Source organism: Ornithodoros turicata, chromosome 3 (genome assembly GCF_037126465.1).
Source record: "Ornithodoros turicata isolate Travis chromosome 3, ASM3712646v1, whole genome shotgun sequence".
Taxonomy (NCBI): Eukaryota; Metazoa; Arthropoda; class Arachnida; order Ixodida; family Argasidae; genus Ornithodoros; species Ornithodoros turicata.
The window spans coordinates 13802596-13819309 of record NC_088203.1 but is presented as its reverse complement, the minus strand read 5'-3'; the positions used below and the strand labels follow the sequence as shown (position 1 = coordinate 13819309).

The window sequence follows — 16714 nt, the reverse complement described above, 5'->3', positions numbered from 1 at the left end:
TCTCTGCAGTCATTTTTTGATCACTTCAATTCTCTGCATAGCAAAATTAAATTTACCTGTAACTATTCAAGGTCATCCATCAACTTTCTTGATGTGACAGTGTCATGTAAATCTGGTAGGCTGACCACTGAACTATACAAGAAACCAACGGACAAGCGCCAGTATCTCCACTATGAAAGCTATCATCCCAATCACCAGAAAAGGAGTATTCCATATGGTCAGTTCTTGCGCCTGAAACGAATCTGCTCAGATCAGACTGATTTTGTAAAACATGCTCAGCAAATGGTATCTGATTTCGAAAAAAGAAATTACCCATTTGAACTCATCCATGACTCGTTTGCCAAATCATCTAGCCTATCCAGGGAGTCCTTATTCACCCCGAAACGCAAAGAGGACTTAAGTAATGTAGTTTTATCCACCACATATCATAAATCACTTGTCAATACCAATTCCATTCTTAGACGCCACCTCAATATATTACATGCTGACGAGCAACTAAAGGAAATTTTTCCCGCTCCCCCATTAGTAGCATTCCGTAGATCGAAAAATTTGCGCGACATCCTCACGTCATCATGCATGATGAAGCGCTCGCCGGGTTGTTATCCCTGTGGTAGTACACGGTGCCAGACCTGTAAATTTATCGCGCCGTCCACCATTGCCCGTAGCACTTTGGGTGACTTCTGTTTGAAAATTCGTCATTCACTCCACTGTAATTCACCCAATATTTGTTACTTGATATTCTGCGGCAAGTGCAATTCACAATACATCGGTGAAACCTCCAACACAATGAGAAAACGATTTTATGGCCACAAATTTGATATCCTATATGCCCGCCAAACTCCTCTCGCCATTCACTTCAATAAACCTAATCACGATTTTGAAACTGATTTGAAAATTATATTGCTAGAATCTGGGTTCCGCACCGACATTAAACGTAAGAATAGAGAGTCCTACTTAATTTTGCAATTTAAGTGTCTCACACCAAATGGTCTGAATCTTAGTCCTGGCTCGTTATATCCGCTTATGTAAATTTAGTAGCTATATATCTATATTTATTTGTGCACAATTCTTGAATCCCCACTTTCAGTCATCGTCTGGTACTCCGTTAGATAATCCGTAACCTTCCCTTTTGTCCATTCTGGGCAACTCGTTTCCCATACTCCTGACCCCCCTTCCGCGAAACTGGGTTGGCGAGCCTTTTTGTTCACAACAACACCTTTTACTGTTCTTAAACGGTTAGAGGTCACCTATCCGTCTGCCCAGCTATTCATTGTACACAGACATGTGGCACCATATCTCCTTTCCTTTTCCCTTTCTTTGTACAGCAGTGTATATGTCTATACTATATATACTTATGTGTGTCACCACTTCACTTTGTACCTGAGGAAGCGTGGACCTCCACGCGAAAGCTTGTACAAATTAAACTTAAACAAAAATCTTCAGTGTCGGCTTCTGTATTTTGTTTATGTGATCTACAGGACTTGACTCCCCTCTTCGTATACGCATCTATTCCACGAATGTAAAAGGACACAACCCGAAAGTGGGCTTCAGCTGATGCTTCCGTGCATGAGGTGAAGCCTGCTTTCCGAAATTGCCCTTGCAGCAGGAGCAACACAGACGGGACGGTGTTTAGTTTAAGATAACGCTATCCAAACTTAGTTTTGTAGACATCATCTGTGGATAGGGTGGCACCCCTCCCACATGCAGTTTAGCGGTGCAGACGAGGGACTTTGATTTGATGTCTGTGAGGTTGCCTTTAAAAAGTTAGGACTCTCGAATAATGACTACAGCCCACGAACAAGAAGGGTGTCTTAAAGATGTCCTTTGCATCTAAAATTTCAGTAGTGCAACTTCCTAGGGCGAGTGCAAAGAAACTAAAAGGCGTTCATGGCAAAGCTGAGGCAGGATGCCAGCTCGTTTGTTTCACAAATGACCTGTGGTTGTCTGAAACAATTACAGCCTCATCCGCTGCCTGGCATAAAATTTTGAAATGAAGGTAACCACTCCAGTAAGTGTAGGCTCACCCGAAAAGCAGGAAGCACTCTCATGTAACATTAAAGAATAGGGGCTTTAAACAGAAGAATTGCATGTCTCTCTTGTGACAGTTAATGCTAGAAAAATTACACTAAAGGCATGGGCTACGAAATGGAAACTTTTAGTGCGAAAGTCACATATTGAAAATTTTGCACGAATATTCGATTCGGTATTCGGAATTTCTTCTCCCATTCGATTCGATATTCGATTCGACTCAAAATTCGACTCGATCCGAAAATATATTCGGATTCGCACACCCCTACTTAAAAGGGTTTCCACTTTAGAGTATCTGTTCATTTCTCGTGTATCCAAGCTACTGAGGAAACCCGTATAGGCGTCGAAACATCCTTGTATTTTTATTTTTATTTTGTTATGTAAGCCACTAATATATTTGTTGTGAACATGTCTCCTGGCTTCTGGTTTATTTTCATACCACGCGATATTCGCCACACCCTCGGCAGAAGTGGCGACTTCCAGCAGCGTCTCGCGCCATAGCCAGAGCATGCTGGTGCTGCTGTCGATTTTGCCGGCAGGACGAGCGGTACAGAGCCCGGTGTCTTGCCTAAGGATCCAGCTGCCCTAGTTAGCCGTAGCCAGCCGTAGCCAGCTGCCCTGTCGGCCATGCGCCAGTGTTTCTTTTGCGCTCGCGCACTGCCGTGGTAATGACAGGTTTACCAAAATATGGGAGCATTGCGTCGTTCAAAACTTGTTCAGCAACTACTGTTCTTGTGTAATTTGTGCACCCCAAACTTTTCAGACATTTTTTCTTTAGAAAAAGTGCGCAAATTATGCGAGCAAATACGTATAAGGTAACAGTACAGTTAGCACAGGCAAAGCAAACAAAAATGTGCAATAAGAATTAAAGATATTTTTGAATGACAATAAGGCAATGGACACACTTACTCTGGAGGCTCTTGAGTTCCTCCTGCTTAAGTTGACCACGATGTTCTTCTTCACACAGTTGGAATTGCCGCGTACACAACTCCTCCCTGACTGACTGCAATGTCTCCTCTAGTTGCGACAGTTCATCTGCATAACGCACCGCTGCTCATTAATACCACATAACATTGCAGCAATACATTACTACATTAGAACAATACTGAACAGGGTTAAAAGAGTATATCAAAAGGTATATCAATGCCACCTGTGCCATGTTAGTCTTCACGGTGTCTGTGTTCCTTCACTTCACTCGTACTTCACTTTTAGTACAAGCACACAACACCAACAAGCCAAATGTCCAAATACACACATGAACAACCAACGGCCAACGGTATACCAAAAGCTTGGCATGTCCAGAAATTTTTGGTTTATAAAAGTACCGCAAGGGACCAAACCTTGTGTCTGCAAAGTACTATCCAACTTATAACCATTGCATTCAACGAGCCTCACATTCTATTCTCCCAAAATTTTATTTCTCTATGTTAAGGGGAAGTACCATAAAATTAATTTCTAGTTTAAAAAAGTTTGACGCCACAAGGTGTGCAATCTGCCGCGTGTCTGGCAACATTGCTTCTCGACGGTCCATTTCTGTCTCATCACCAAAGCGGTCTTCACCAAGGCTGTCTTCCAACGTCGAGCAGAGAGCGGAAAAAAAAAGAAAAAAAATTTGCATGCTGTTGGTAGGAGACAGGTGCCAGAGAGCACAGTGATATCACCTGCTCTGGGAGAATCCAAAACTATCAAGTCTTGCAGATTGAATTGAATTGAATTGATTCCCAGCAATACACTGATGGACCATGGAACAAAAGGCCAGCATTCTTTTCAAAATTCGTTGAAGTGCATAATGTTCACTGACGGCATTCGTATCTTGCTTACTCAGCATTTCAGCATGAAAATTTATGACACGCAACAAAATAAATAGCATTTTTAGTCTGTCGCGGAACTTTAAAAATATGTGGGCTAAAGCAGAAAGTAGGTAGGCATTTCAAACTTGAAATGCATGTTCAATGCTACCAAAATGTGCTGCACAGGCCCTTGCTATCTTTCAATACAGGGTCTCTCGATCTTCGAGGTGACAGAAGTGTGCCACACTTGCCACCAGAAGCTTAGAGACTACTTTCTTTCTAGGCTAGTTAGTAGTTACTAGAAAAAAAAACTGCACCCACCTCGCAGTTTGCGTATTTCGTCTTCCTGATCCTTGGCCTGCTTTTTCACTTGCGTCAACTCTTCTTCAAGTGTGTCACCTCCAGACACTGCCTCTCGAGCCTTTTCCAATTGTTCTGCAGAGTGATGGATCACGTCATCAAGTACTGCACTTGCCTCATAGTTTTTGTGTGTTACACCGTACTATGAAATGCACACACCTTTTAGTTTTGCAATTTCCAAATACGCTGCGTTTTTCTTTTCACGAGACTCTGCCAGGAGTTCTGCGGTAGGCGAAAGAAATATTCATGAACATGGCACCATTCAATCATATCAATAATTCAATCATATTGAAGCGTGCGTCCAAGCCTAGCAACATGCAGAGAGCGGAGTGTCTCTCTCAAGGGTATCAAAGCCCTATCGCACTCTGTAGCATCTGTATCTATTTATTTACTTTTATTACCCTCAATCATGCAATGCATTTTTCACAGAAACCATAGCCCTAGGTAAGGGGACACTAAAGTACTTTTTGTGCACACTACCACAATTTTTCATGGCCCCGTAGCAAAGATAAAAAAAGAAAAAAGAAAAATGATTAAGCAACGTATAAAACATTAACTGATTAGACAAGCAATGATACAAATAACTGTGGTTTCTTTCTTGCCTTTAAAAACCAATGTCAGCCTCGAAGCCCTGGGACATGCAAGCATGTTTTACACAAGACACAAAGTGAAGAAACCTAGTTTAGGATACCCTGGCAAATTAGTGTAGAAACTTATAAGCAGATCAACAGAACGTAGCAATAACGTGAAAAAAAAAAAAAAAAAAAAAAAAAAAAAAAAAAAAGATCTCACCCACAGAGTAATTTAGACTAAGACTGCAGGACTTGTCGGAGCCTCTAACATGTAGCTTTCAGGGCTCGGACATTGGCCAATAGCCATGAACGCGGTCCTTCCTGGAGAGCATATTCCCTACACAATATCTTTTTACTGACTCGAGAATGCACACTTTGTCCAATTCAGTTATGTGAGATTTCCTTAAAAAATATTGTCAGTTATGACAAGGGAAGAGATGGTTGCCATTGCATGCAAATGAAAAGTCTGACAGCAGCATGCAAAGCAATGCAAGAAGCTGTGAGCTATGATTGCAGAATCTACCTTTGATCAGAATCAACATGCAATCCTGCTGCAACACTTCCAACACCAGGGACTGGCACTTCTCTACAACATGCAACGTTCACCAAGAGGGTAAAGGGGGGGTTCTGGTTAATGGCAGGTGCATCTGGTTAGGTTACCTGACCTCTATGCTAACTGTAGTACACTTTGCTCAGACCAAAAGCATAAATAATTTCAACAGCCAGTAGCTAGCAGACGCAGCTACAGGCATATGCACGTATAACGTCCACACACACAACATTGGTTGTTCATGCTGCTCGAAGGGGTTTCTAACCACAAGTGTGTAATGCATTGTTTCTAATATTACAGTCCACATATTCAATAGACAATGTTACAATACTCCCTGTAGCACGGTGCCTTCGTAATAACATTTAAAAAAAATGCAGTGTTGAAAGCTCGATAGACAGAGCACAACACCAAATTAAGAATTTTCCTGTGGAGGAGCAGGCGGTTACCGTGGGGACAAGTGCGCCTCTCACCTTCCCATGAAGAGGTGCAAGTTCCAGTTTCTATGACAGCACATATTATATTTGTCAGGACTGACGGAAAGAACAAAAGCAACTCTTATGCAAACGCCGGAGTTTCGGTGTGCAATAACTTCTAATCGCAGGATCGCATTGGCGTTGGACCTTGCTCAGTCTATGTTCTGGAGACTAATCCCCGCATCACCGACATGGTTCCTCCAAAATTCCATGTTTTTTTCTTTCACCTTTCTCCAAAAGTCGGAGAATCATTTCCCAGACAGTTCAATGAAGGAGACATTCCATGTCTTTCCTCACACTGCCTACTTAAAAGAGCAGTGACTGCGCCTCCCTCCATAAATTCTTTTTTTGGCTGCGACATACTGCACAACGGATGCCGTGTGCACAATGATGTGCACACAGGGTCCAACTTTTTTGGGCTAAATGCCGTCCCCAGATTCGGGACGTCAAAATTGGTTGCTATTGACACCTTCAGGCGTTATCGTTTTTTTTTCTTTCTGTCGAGCAAGCGTCCTGCAGTTGACGCTGCAGATATTAGTTAAACATTACTTCCTTCCGTTACTTCCTTGCTCCTTTAACACTGTTTTCAACACTGTTCTGATTGATCGTGCCAATATCAGAGTACCAGCTAGCACCCAAGGTCAGGGGGTTGTGTGCAGTGGGCCTTGCACACAGGTGACACAGGAGGTTAAGTAAGCAACAAGGAAACTACTAAATAGCATGCAAGTGACAACGTTACAAACGGTTAAATAACATGGCACAGACATTTCATCACGTCTATCGTGGGAGAAGGCAAAAGTAAGATAAATGTAACATAAGCAGAGAGAGTTGTGGGAACATTTGTTATGCGCACATAGGGCATCAAAAACGGAAGTCTTAAAAATGGCATATTAGCTGTATTGTATCTACCTCGTATAAGGCGAGTCCAAGTAGTTTTTAGACTAAGTAGTTTTAGAGTCTCATAGTTTTAGCTACGGGACCACTCCATGAAATGACACACATGATTGCGCACTTAATTAATAAAAAAAGACCTGAAACTTGAAAAACTTAAAACTTGAAGTTTACAAGCTAATTACTGGAAGAAATCTGACACCTATAAAATGCAGCACAAGTAACACAACAGCTGAAACTTCTAAACTTTGAAAAAATGGCCAGGAAGCAAGCGAGCTGGTGAAGATGATGCATGATGTAAAACCCCCGAGACTAGGGAACACGAAGGGACAGACACAAACACGAATAACTTAGTGTTTGTGTCTGTCCCTTCGTGTTCCCTAGTCTCGAGGTTTTCAATCATGCATCTAAACTTTGTCCAACTTGTGCACGGTATTATTCTGCCCCTTCCTTTGTCATTATCACCCAGCCTTATATACGCTACTGTTCCGTTCACTGCATTCTGAATTGGCAACTGAATGCTCAATCCATCAAAACCTGCCTGCGTAACTAGCCTTCAATCATCCTGCCTGAATCTATCCGTTCATGGCCTTTGAAACGCATTCACTGACGCATTGACGTTTTTGTCTGTTCATGTTTTTTAAAGCATCAGTCAGCAAATTATCACAAATCACAAGCAAACATGTATGCCTTCTGATTTTGTTTCTATTAAAGAGCATGATAGTCAACAGCAGGCTCAAGGGATGGTGTGATGAGTCAATGAAGGACTTTAGAACAGTGCAGTCAGTGACCTCATAGGAGTATGCATGACAAGCCTTTATAAGATAAGCCTGTACAATCATGAACAGACAGATCACCATACATGTAGATAGCCGTTTACGTGTTATTTGAAGGATGATGTCATGAAAGAAGGTACTGGTTTTTGCCCATGACTTGAAAACATTCTATAAATTTCCAAGAATGATAACACAGCAAAAGTCGCAATTTTAAACAGATGAGAACATCGACTTCCTGCAAAGAACTGACATGACTTCCTACAAGAATTTACAAGAAGTGGCTACCTAGTACGAAGTGATTTATCATTAGTCCCAGTTTGAGATATTTAAGTTATAATACTTAATTCCTTATTTGAGCTATGTTTAATTATTATTCAGTCAAACATGGTTTAACACAAACATGCACACACAAGGAATACGGCGTTCTGTCAACAAATGGGTTGAGTCGGACGGAATATGTTCACCTTTAAGGTTGTTGATTTCTGCCTGGAGCTGCTGTACCTTCTCAGAAGTGGCATCTTTCTCCTGACTCTCTGTCGACTCAATCAACGAGGGTTCTTTCGCTGAATCTACGTCGTCCTTCTCCAACTGTTCCAGCTCCTCTTCCAGCTCACATACCTTAGCTGTTTGTAAACACTTTGCTAAGTCCTCAATATGTATAGCACTCATGTTTTCAGCTTTTAAGTTTCCTTTTCCCAAATTTCGGATAAACGATGGGTTTTATGTTACAAGCTCTGAAAACCAGGCAATATCTGGTGATATCATGACAAGACGGGCTGCGCAACAGTGATCTTTGGGTTTGAATCAAATACGAATCAAATGGTAAAATCTTCGAATCGTAGCAAATCAAATAATGTCGAATACCATGCACAAGTGTGTGCTTATTGCTGAATAGTAAGTAAAAGTCTGCATTGAAACCAGGTGTTCAGTTGTAGTTTGTGAAACTCTGACTGCAAACTATGTCTTGGCTACACCAGGAAATTCAAACTTGCATTCACTTGTAAGGGCAAAAGTTTGCACCCCACCTCTATTTCATCGATAAATACATATGTTCTGGGATTGTCCTGAAAATTGTTATTCTAGATGGAATATCGTACCCAGACATAACTTAGACGACTGTGTGATGAACGATGAAAGATGAAAGTCACTGAAAAGGTTAGCCAGCTGTAGGACTCGAACCCACATCTTCTGGATTGCCAGTCCAGGGCTCTACCAATTGAGCTAAGCTAACACGCCTTCTCAGCAACTTCCAGGGTGCGTCATCTGAAGGGACAAACCAGTCACTCTCTCTCACTCATCCTCCTTTCACTCTTACATTTTTGCTCACTCATACACACATTCATACGACGGGATCAACGCAGGCGGCAACTGATGAACATGAAAGAACTGATGTTCTGAGACTGGAACAACATAGAAGGGACAAATACATACAAAGCCTCAAAGAAGCCTAATACAAAGCCTCATTTTGAGGCTTTGTATATATTTGTCCCTTCTTTGTTGTTCCAGCCTCAGAACATCAGTTCTTTCATGTGTGATGAAATTCTTTTTTCTATGGTGTCATAGCTGGTCCAGCTAAAGCTCAAAATAATTAAACTAACTTAAACTTACCTGCCAACATTTGCTGAAGTATTTCTCAAAAGTGGCAATTTTCAGTGATCCCTCAAATCGCACTTTTAAACCATGCCTGCAACCCGGCAGCACTGGCAGAAGTGTAAACTAGGCTTCGCCTGACGCTTTGCGACATGAGGTGAAGCCACCTTGCAGGACATACTTGGGTTGCAGAAACGTAAAGCAGGCTTCGCCCAATGCTCAGAGGCATGAGTTGAAGCCAACTTGAGGAATTTCGAATATATTCGAGTATTCAATAAAATGTTATTTCGGTTCAGATACGAATAGCAAGGTACCGTTGTTCCGTACAAATATCGAATATTTCGAATATTCGCACAGCCCTAACTATAAGTAGGAAGAAGAACACATGTGGTGACGTAGATGACGTATGATGTGATGAGACGTAGTGTTCACCAAAGTGTATGTAAGTGCCTCAGTTGCCACCTTGACCAGTTCAATTTCTTGGGCTTTTCAGGTTTTACTTGAAGTGAAAGCGACACAACTTGGTGGCATTATCTTGGCAGGTTTAGCGCTAGCTACGCTGTAGCAATTACTGGGAGCAATATTCAGATTCAATCTTACACATTCGTTCTGCTTGTTATGGCGCCCTAACTACAGAGTTTAGTGAGATAGACAAAACAAGCCCTACCTTGGAGCTCTTTTGAGAGCATAGTCTCCTTGAGCTCCTCCTTTTCCAGGTTATCTATTTCGGCTGCAAAGAAAGGAGGGTTCCTGAAACCTTTTGATCGTCCCCAACACAGTCATGTGTAAAAGGGTGGTATCGTGCGTAACTAATTGACTGATTGAAGTATGACTGATTCAATTATTGTAACCGATAGATCGATTGATCAATTACGACATGATGGAGCATAACCAATCACATCTTTGTTAGTGTTGCTTATACCGTATGTTCTCGAATCTAAGACGACCCCCCGCTTAAGTAATTTAGTACGCTTCTTGCAAGCAAGAAATGGCACTGAATTTGTGAACAAGCTCTTTAGGAATTTGTACGAAATAAAGCGTAGCAACAAGTATTGGTACTCCACCATTGAGGGTAATCTGGAGCATCTTGTTTGCACTCTCCTTGGGGCACAAACTATTTTCCAGGGCCTCTGACGACTCTGCAAATGGAATCAGTACTGGTAAGTTCGCGTACTCAAGAGGCAGCACTGTTTGCATTCATTGATTCAACTACGACGGGGCTACGAGAAGAAATTCAGTGAAAGAAATTGGGAGAAAACTTTTTTTTTTTCTGTTTCCTAAAGCGATGTACAGGACGGGACAAAAAAAGTTTACGGAACATTCGAACGGTGTAATTTTTCTTCAGTGCTACACCCTAGTGGATGGCGGAAGCGGGTGAGTTCACTGTTTCGGACAGGTGGAAGGGTGCGGTGGGTGGTGTGGAGGAAACGGTGGACTCACCCGCTGCCACCAGCCGCTAAGGTGTCGCAGCGAAGAAAAAGTATGGCGTTCGCGTCTTCCATAGACTTTTATCCCAACCTGTTCTACCATCTGCTTCCTTCTGTGTTTAATGAGCGCATCTAGAACAATGCCTCAGATGATGCCAACATGTCTGGACGGCCCCGCACTAATTGGGGCACCTGGAGTTTGAAAAAGTGCTCCTGCCATGGGAAATCGGGGACCGCCACAGGGTGAGAGAGATGTTGGTGCTCTATCCTCCTCGCCCTCATACGTGTGCCAGATGCGTGTGTACCCTCGGCTGTGCCGACGGGATGCCAACGCGCAAAACTGACGATTTTCTGGCACAGCTCTCTCTTCTTCTTTTGCGTGTATTATTTCTGTATTTTCAAAGTTTTCCGGCACTGGGCACAGAGCACCATGCATGTGTGAGCACCTAGCTGTTCCGTTTGAATTGTTGGTAGGGGAATGCTTCTGAATTCGAATTAAACATTTCTTTAAAATATCTGAAATGTATGTGCATTCTAAGTGTGTGCACTATCCCTCGAGCCGACAATAAAAACTTAACTGCCCACCTTGGTTGTTGGGAAGGCCTTCCTTGATTTCCAGGGACTCTAAACCGTCCTCGATGTACTGGGCCTTCTTCAGTTGCTCGAAACGCGCTGCACAACACGTAACGAGAGAACGCACATCGTCAAGAAACAACACTATACTTAGACAACATCACAGGAAATGTTGTAGGGCCACAGTAGATTCAGGATAGACATTACTAAAAGCCAACACAGCCGTGCTAACGGATGTGACCATCCTCGATGAGGCAACATATTTTAGTCCTAAGCAAGTGCTTCCCGCGTCCTCCTTACGAGATCAATACAACCTCAGAGAGAACACCTTTGTACTGAAATACAGAAAAGTTAGACACAACCTTGCTCACCTTTCATGGCTGCCAGCTGCTCCTTAGAGAAGTCATTGTCCGCACGTAGGGACTCGATCTAATGGGGGAAGTGGCATGTTAGCGCATTACCCTTCCAAATGCAAGTTGTGGGGACACTCACTTTGGCCCCCAGGACTTGCTCACTGCACTTAAGTTCTTCGATTTGTTTTTCCAGAGCTGCTTTCTCCTCCGTTGCCATACGGCAGTTTTCTTCCACGTCCTGAAACGTTAGTTGCACCCATTAATGCCAACCCTATTTTCTGTATCCAGCAACCCATCATCTGGGGGATGAACATGTAGGGTCTCCACTGCATCTAAGCTGCTATATCGGAACGGATTTCCGAATCACAGCCAATACAATCCTAAATACACGGCGAGATGGATTACTGAGAAACGCTGCTGCTGTTGGCCCTGTGTCTTACAGTAAAACCAGTTTTTACCGTCATCATCAAAACCCGAAAATGAACTTGGGGAAAAGTGCCAATTCAGCCACCAATGAGGGCACTGGAGGAACACTAAGCATTTGACGCTCAGCATAGCTGTTCCACATTTTCTGTCACTCTAAAATGCCAAAAGCACAATTTTTTTAAATTTTCCACCAAAAAAATCTACTTTTCCACCCGGTATCACCCGACTTTACCGTTTTACGGCTCCTGAAGTAAAACCCGATTTTGACCCCTATTTTCAAAAACATAACACTCGAGAACAGAGGGTTTTCGGGTTTTAAGTTTTTCGAAAATGGGGGGGGGAGAGAGAGAGAGAGTAAATATTGGGTCCCATTTTCAGGAGCCGTAAAAGGGTGTAAAATCGGGTGGACAAGTAGATTTTCTAGTTAACGAACAAAAAAAAAAAAAAAAAGAAACAAGAAAGACAACAAAGAAAAAGAAGTGCTTCTCCCATTTTAGATTAACACAAGATACGGAACAGCTATGCTGAACGTCGAATGCTCAGTGTTCTCCAGTGCCCGTAGTGCTTCATACATACATATGTATACGCATGTATACACATGCACATGTGTACATACGTGCACATGTATGTCTATATGTATACATACATATACGTATACCTATGTGCATGCCGTAGTGCAAGCATAGTTTCTTGAGGGGGTTTTCCCCTGAACCACCGGACCTTATGTGTATACATGCCTTGAGTTCTTTCTGTAGGTCAGCCAACTCTCTCTGATGTTGATCATTACGAGTGGCCAATAAGGAGATCTCCTTCTGAGCAGTCTCGTAGACTTCCCGCAGCCTGGTGCATTCTTCCTCTGTGCTTGAGACGTTGTACTGCAAACAGGCCGTGCAATTTTAAAAACTGTCCCTATGGCAAAAGTTTGTCTAGACTCACCTCCAAGTCTTGAACTTTGCGCACAGCTTCGAGTTTCTCTTGCAAAACTTTTTGCAGAGACTCCTGTCAAAAATGAACAAATTCGTACATTTTAAATTACTAATGCTGCTGCTGATGGTGATGATGAATTTAGAGCCTAAAGTTTTCGGGAAACATTTTTCGTAAATTCGGGGGGGGGGGGGGGGGTAAAAATCTGGTAAATAAACATGAGCACTAAATTCATGTGAAAAATATTCTAGTATGCTAAACTCGGGAAGAAATCTGGCCCAGTTACTCAAACTAACTGTGGTGGTTTGGCGTTCCTACAGACATCCCAGTGAGGGGAAGAATTTGCCGGGTAAAAAATCGAGTTTCACTCTAAAGAGTCGACCTTCAATTCCGGGTGCAACTTCGGGGAAGAATCGGAAGAATCGGGGAGAAGGAACTACAGCCTCTAGTGACGATTTGCATTTGAATGGCACATCAACTACTTAAGCCATAGTGCACCAAAACACTGGTCCAATAAGTTACCGCGCTAAGTTAGAAGCAAATGATTATATTAAAAATGGTACATTATTAAAAGTAGTCATAAAATATCCACACGAGTAAGAAGGTGTCGTTTATGAAGAACTTAAGCCCAGTGTCCCTAAAAAAAGTTAAAGATCCTGGTAAATGGTATAAAAGGCTCGTCACCTACCAATAACGGTGAAGAGGGAGACAATAGTGATAGTGATGATGACGACATGTATGCTCATGCAATGGACATGTAATGAGGATGTGCAGCACAGAGAGTGTCACCTCACGGTGAGATCACTAACGCAAGCACCAACTCACCTTTGCTGTGTTCTGATACCTATCCCTCTCCTCCTGCAGCCGTGCTATCTCTTCACGCAATTTCTCGTCAGTTGCGGTCTGGAACAAGGGAAGGATGCACTACTTCTGTATAGCGGAAAAATCTACTCGGCAAGAGCAACGGTAGATGTGGGAGTGGCCGAGGCAGCATCTCCGTCTAGCCCACGGCTCCGATAATTTTTTTTCCAAAACTGGCTAACCCTTTCGAGAGCTTTTTTGTCCAAAAGCTCGCATCTTTACCTCACCCCCATTTGTTCCTGTACTAACGCAAGAATACGGACCTTAGAACAAGCCTGAAGCTGCGCCTCTAAGGTCTCTATTCTGTGAAGGAGTCTGTCTTCTTCAATCATGGCCTGAAAAAAGAACATTCAGAAAAAAAAAAAAAAGAACGAAAAAAATTATCTTCAGTACTACAGTGATTACAGTCATAGTATCAGAGAAAACCACGACCTAGTAGATTATAACAACCATGTCATGGGCACCCCTTCCCAGCACCGCATTTGGAAGCTAGCGGTGGCGCTACTCATACGGTTAATGCTTCCCCAATTTCTGCAATACTTTGTACTTCAGCTTTACTTAGTATTTTTGTACAAGCGGTGGATGTCCCACAAGAGATGCCTCTTTCTAAAGTTGATTATCATCATCATTCGACGCACTTTCATAGGAGCTGTTGCTGTCGTCTGCTACGGTAGTCGTACGTCTACTTCTGCGCATTCAAAATTCAAATTTCCGTTGTCCAATCACGACGTAGATCTCGTGGGCAGATGAGTAGTGCCCCTAGCGGATCGTGCGGACGGGCTCGTCATAGGGGTTGCCGATTATGACATTGTCGTTATAATCTAGTCGGTCGTGGAGATATCAGAGTTGTGGCAAAATATGCCCCCTTGAAAAGGTAGTGCAGTTTTACCTTCCAGTTGTTCTCAGCTGCTTCTTGCGCACTGGAGACAACCCTTTGTAATGTGGCCATCTTGTTCTGTAGGATTTGTTCCCTATGAATTGCTTCCTGGAAGGCACGTGATCATATAAAGTGAACATCCAATGCAGCATTGTACTGTAAACTATGGTGCCCAGCACTGTAAAAGTTATAAAGACTGAGAAACCTCACTTGTATACACTGAGAGAGTTGGTACATATCCTGTGTTGTGATGCTAGCCCCAGACGTGGCCACTGCCACTGCTGTGGACGGACTGCAACAGAAACGCAAGAGATGTCTATGGCACATAATGAAGTTTATGGGCATATTTGAAGCTTGGAGGAAGTAGAATACAGGCACAATTTACACACTTTGAAATGTTTACCATTTTCTGCATTTTTTTTCCATCTTTCACAGGTTAAATATTTCAAGCAACAGATTTTTAGTTTTTAGGAAAAACAAACAAGCACAGTTCACACAGAAAAGAGAAAGAAAGAGAAAGGGATGTTCACAGCTTGATGTGAAAAGTTTAAGTAACAACGTACTCTCAGCAACCATCAAGATACAACCACTGGCTTCTAGTAACTTGCTGGATGTTTTCTATCTACTTATCAGGCAGACAATGCAGGTGGCCACTGCTCTGCTCAAACCAAACCATGCTGCAATCCCGGCCTTGCACTGCCACTTGTGTTACCGTTTTGTATTTTGTGGAATACCTTTTCAGGCCGAAAGAAAGAAAGAAAAAAAAAAAGAAAGAGAAAGTGATATTGTTTGAAACACCCGAGTCTCGAGTTTCTCGAGCAGCTCTACAGCTTTTGAACTGACGTTGCGGCACTTAAACAAATATTTGAAAAGCTAGCCAATTACACTCATTTAATTAATTAAACAGAATGCGAACAACACCGGTGACTGTGACACGTCTTCTAACAACATTCAGTCGGTTTAATTCCTGTCGAGCGCTCCACCCTTTTAAAAACCTCGGTGCGTGTCGGTTCGACACCCTGTACGTACAGCCATGTCCCGATTATCCGGATTCCTCGGGAGACATCCCTTTTCGCCAGGATAACGAATTTCTGGATAACCGATACGAGCAAACTTCCGGGTAAACCCCCAAAATTTGGGAGACCTCTTTATAGATACAGAAAAGGAAACAAGGAAAAGATGAACATGAAAGAACTTATGTTCTGAGGCTGGAACAACATAGAAGGGACAAATACATACAAAGCCTCAATTTGCCTAAGAAATTAACGATGAAAGATCGGGCGGAATCGCGTTTAACCTGAAAAAGTCACTCCCTATTTATGGGCAAGCTAATAAAACTATATAAAAACTCTGGAACACATAACATGCATGTTCTCACCTGGCCTTTGCTTCCTTTCCATCTGGCAGAAATAGCCTCAATGTGGCTACTATACAACCGTGGGTCACTGCAACCAGGCAGATTAAGGCAACTTCAGTGCACCACCCTGTGGGCGAACCAATTTGCAAACCTGACCTTTCCTAGAGTTTTCTACGACGTCAACCCCAAACTGGACGATGTCCCCTGAGCACACCTCACGAGCAGGAGACTCCTCTGAGCCCTTGCTCAAACGCTGGTTATTGACAAAAGTGCCGTTGCTACTCTTTGTGTCTTGCAGGTAGAACTGGAATGGACAAAAAGAGAAACGCTCACAGGGGGCCATTTTTATTAGCTTTCCGGAGACTACAGGTTTTCCCGGCGATTTTAATCCAAGTGCCAGCAAAATTAATCCATGTGCCACGCAAACTTTATGGGGGATGGATTAATTTAGCTGGCACTTGGATTAAAATCGGCGGGAAAACCTGTAGTTGAGCAGTATCGCGGCTCAAGAGTATAAGACGGGGTCTTGTACAGGGCGGATGCTCTAAAAGGTCAGTCCCATTTCGTCCTTGACGCACAGGCTTACCCTGACCCAGAGTAAATAATTTACGCCAGAGAAACCTACAAAAAAACTTGCGGTTACCAAGCAGAGCGTAACAACATAAATAAGACCACGCAAACTTTCTTCTCCGTACATCGGTTTCACACAAGGAAATACATGAAGACGACAGTCTGAGTGGCCGTATTTATTTTGTTTAGCTGGAAACCACAATTTTCTCGTGGGTCTATCTGGCATAAACTCTTCACTGTGTGGCAGCGGAAGTCTGTCTGTCAAGAAGGGATACTGTCACGTGCTAAAATGTCACTGAACTTTCATAGCACCCGC

The 16714-nt window shown here is 42.8% G+C and overlaps 1 protein-coding gene and 1 non-coding gene across 2 annotated transcripts in view; both read right to left on the bottom strand.

The window, feature by feature from the left end:
* LOC135388152 (sarcolemmal membrane-associated protein-like) overlaps positions 1 to 16714 on the bottom strand; it is a 30587-nt gene that overhangs the window by 11187 nt on the left and 2686 nt on the right. The window contains exons 3-19 of the mRNA XM_064617517.1: positions 15985 to 16132; positions 15850 to 15916; positions 14682 to 14763; positions 14484 to 14579; positions 13858 to 13929; positions 13559 to 13636; positions 12746 to 12808; positions 12547 to 12684; positions 11523 to 11621; positions 11402 to 11459; positions 11043 to 11129; positions 10095 to 10169; positions 9698 to 9760; positions 7905 to 8063; positions 4338 to 4400; positions 4140 to 4253; positions 2938 to 3063 (exon numbers count right to left, since the gene is read on the bottom strand). Coding sequence (XP_064473587.1) covers positions 2938 to 3063; positions 4140 to 4253; positions 4338 to 4400; positions 7905 to 8063; positions 9698 to 9760; positions 10095 to 10169; positions 11043 to 11129; positions 11402 to 11459; positions 11523 to 11621; positions 12547 to 12684; positions 12746 to 12808; positions 13559 to 13636; positions 13858 to 13929; positions 14484 to 14579; positions 14682 to 14763; positions 15850 to 15916; positions 15985 to 16132 — 1588 coding nt within the window. The remainder of the gene's footprint in view (positions 1 to 2937; positions 3064 to 4139; positions 4254 to 4337; positions 4401 to 7904; positions 8064 to 9697; positions 9761 to 10094; positions 10170 to 11042; positions 11130 to 11401; positions 11460 to 11522; positions 11622 to 12546; positions 12685 to 12745; positions 12809 to 13558; positions 13637 to 13857; positions 13930 to 14483; positions 14580 to 14681; positions 14764 to 15849; positions 15917 to 15984; positions 16133 to 16714) is intronic.
* On the bottom strand, positions 8599 to 8671 carry Trnaa-ggc (transfer RNA alanine (anticodon GGC)). The gene has a single exon. It is a non-coding gene; the product is annotated as a tRNA-Ala (tRNA).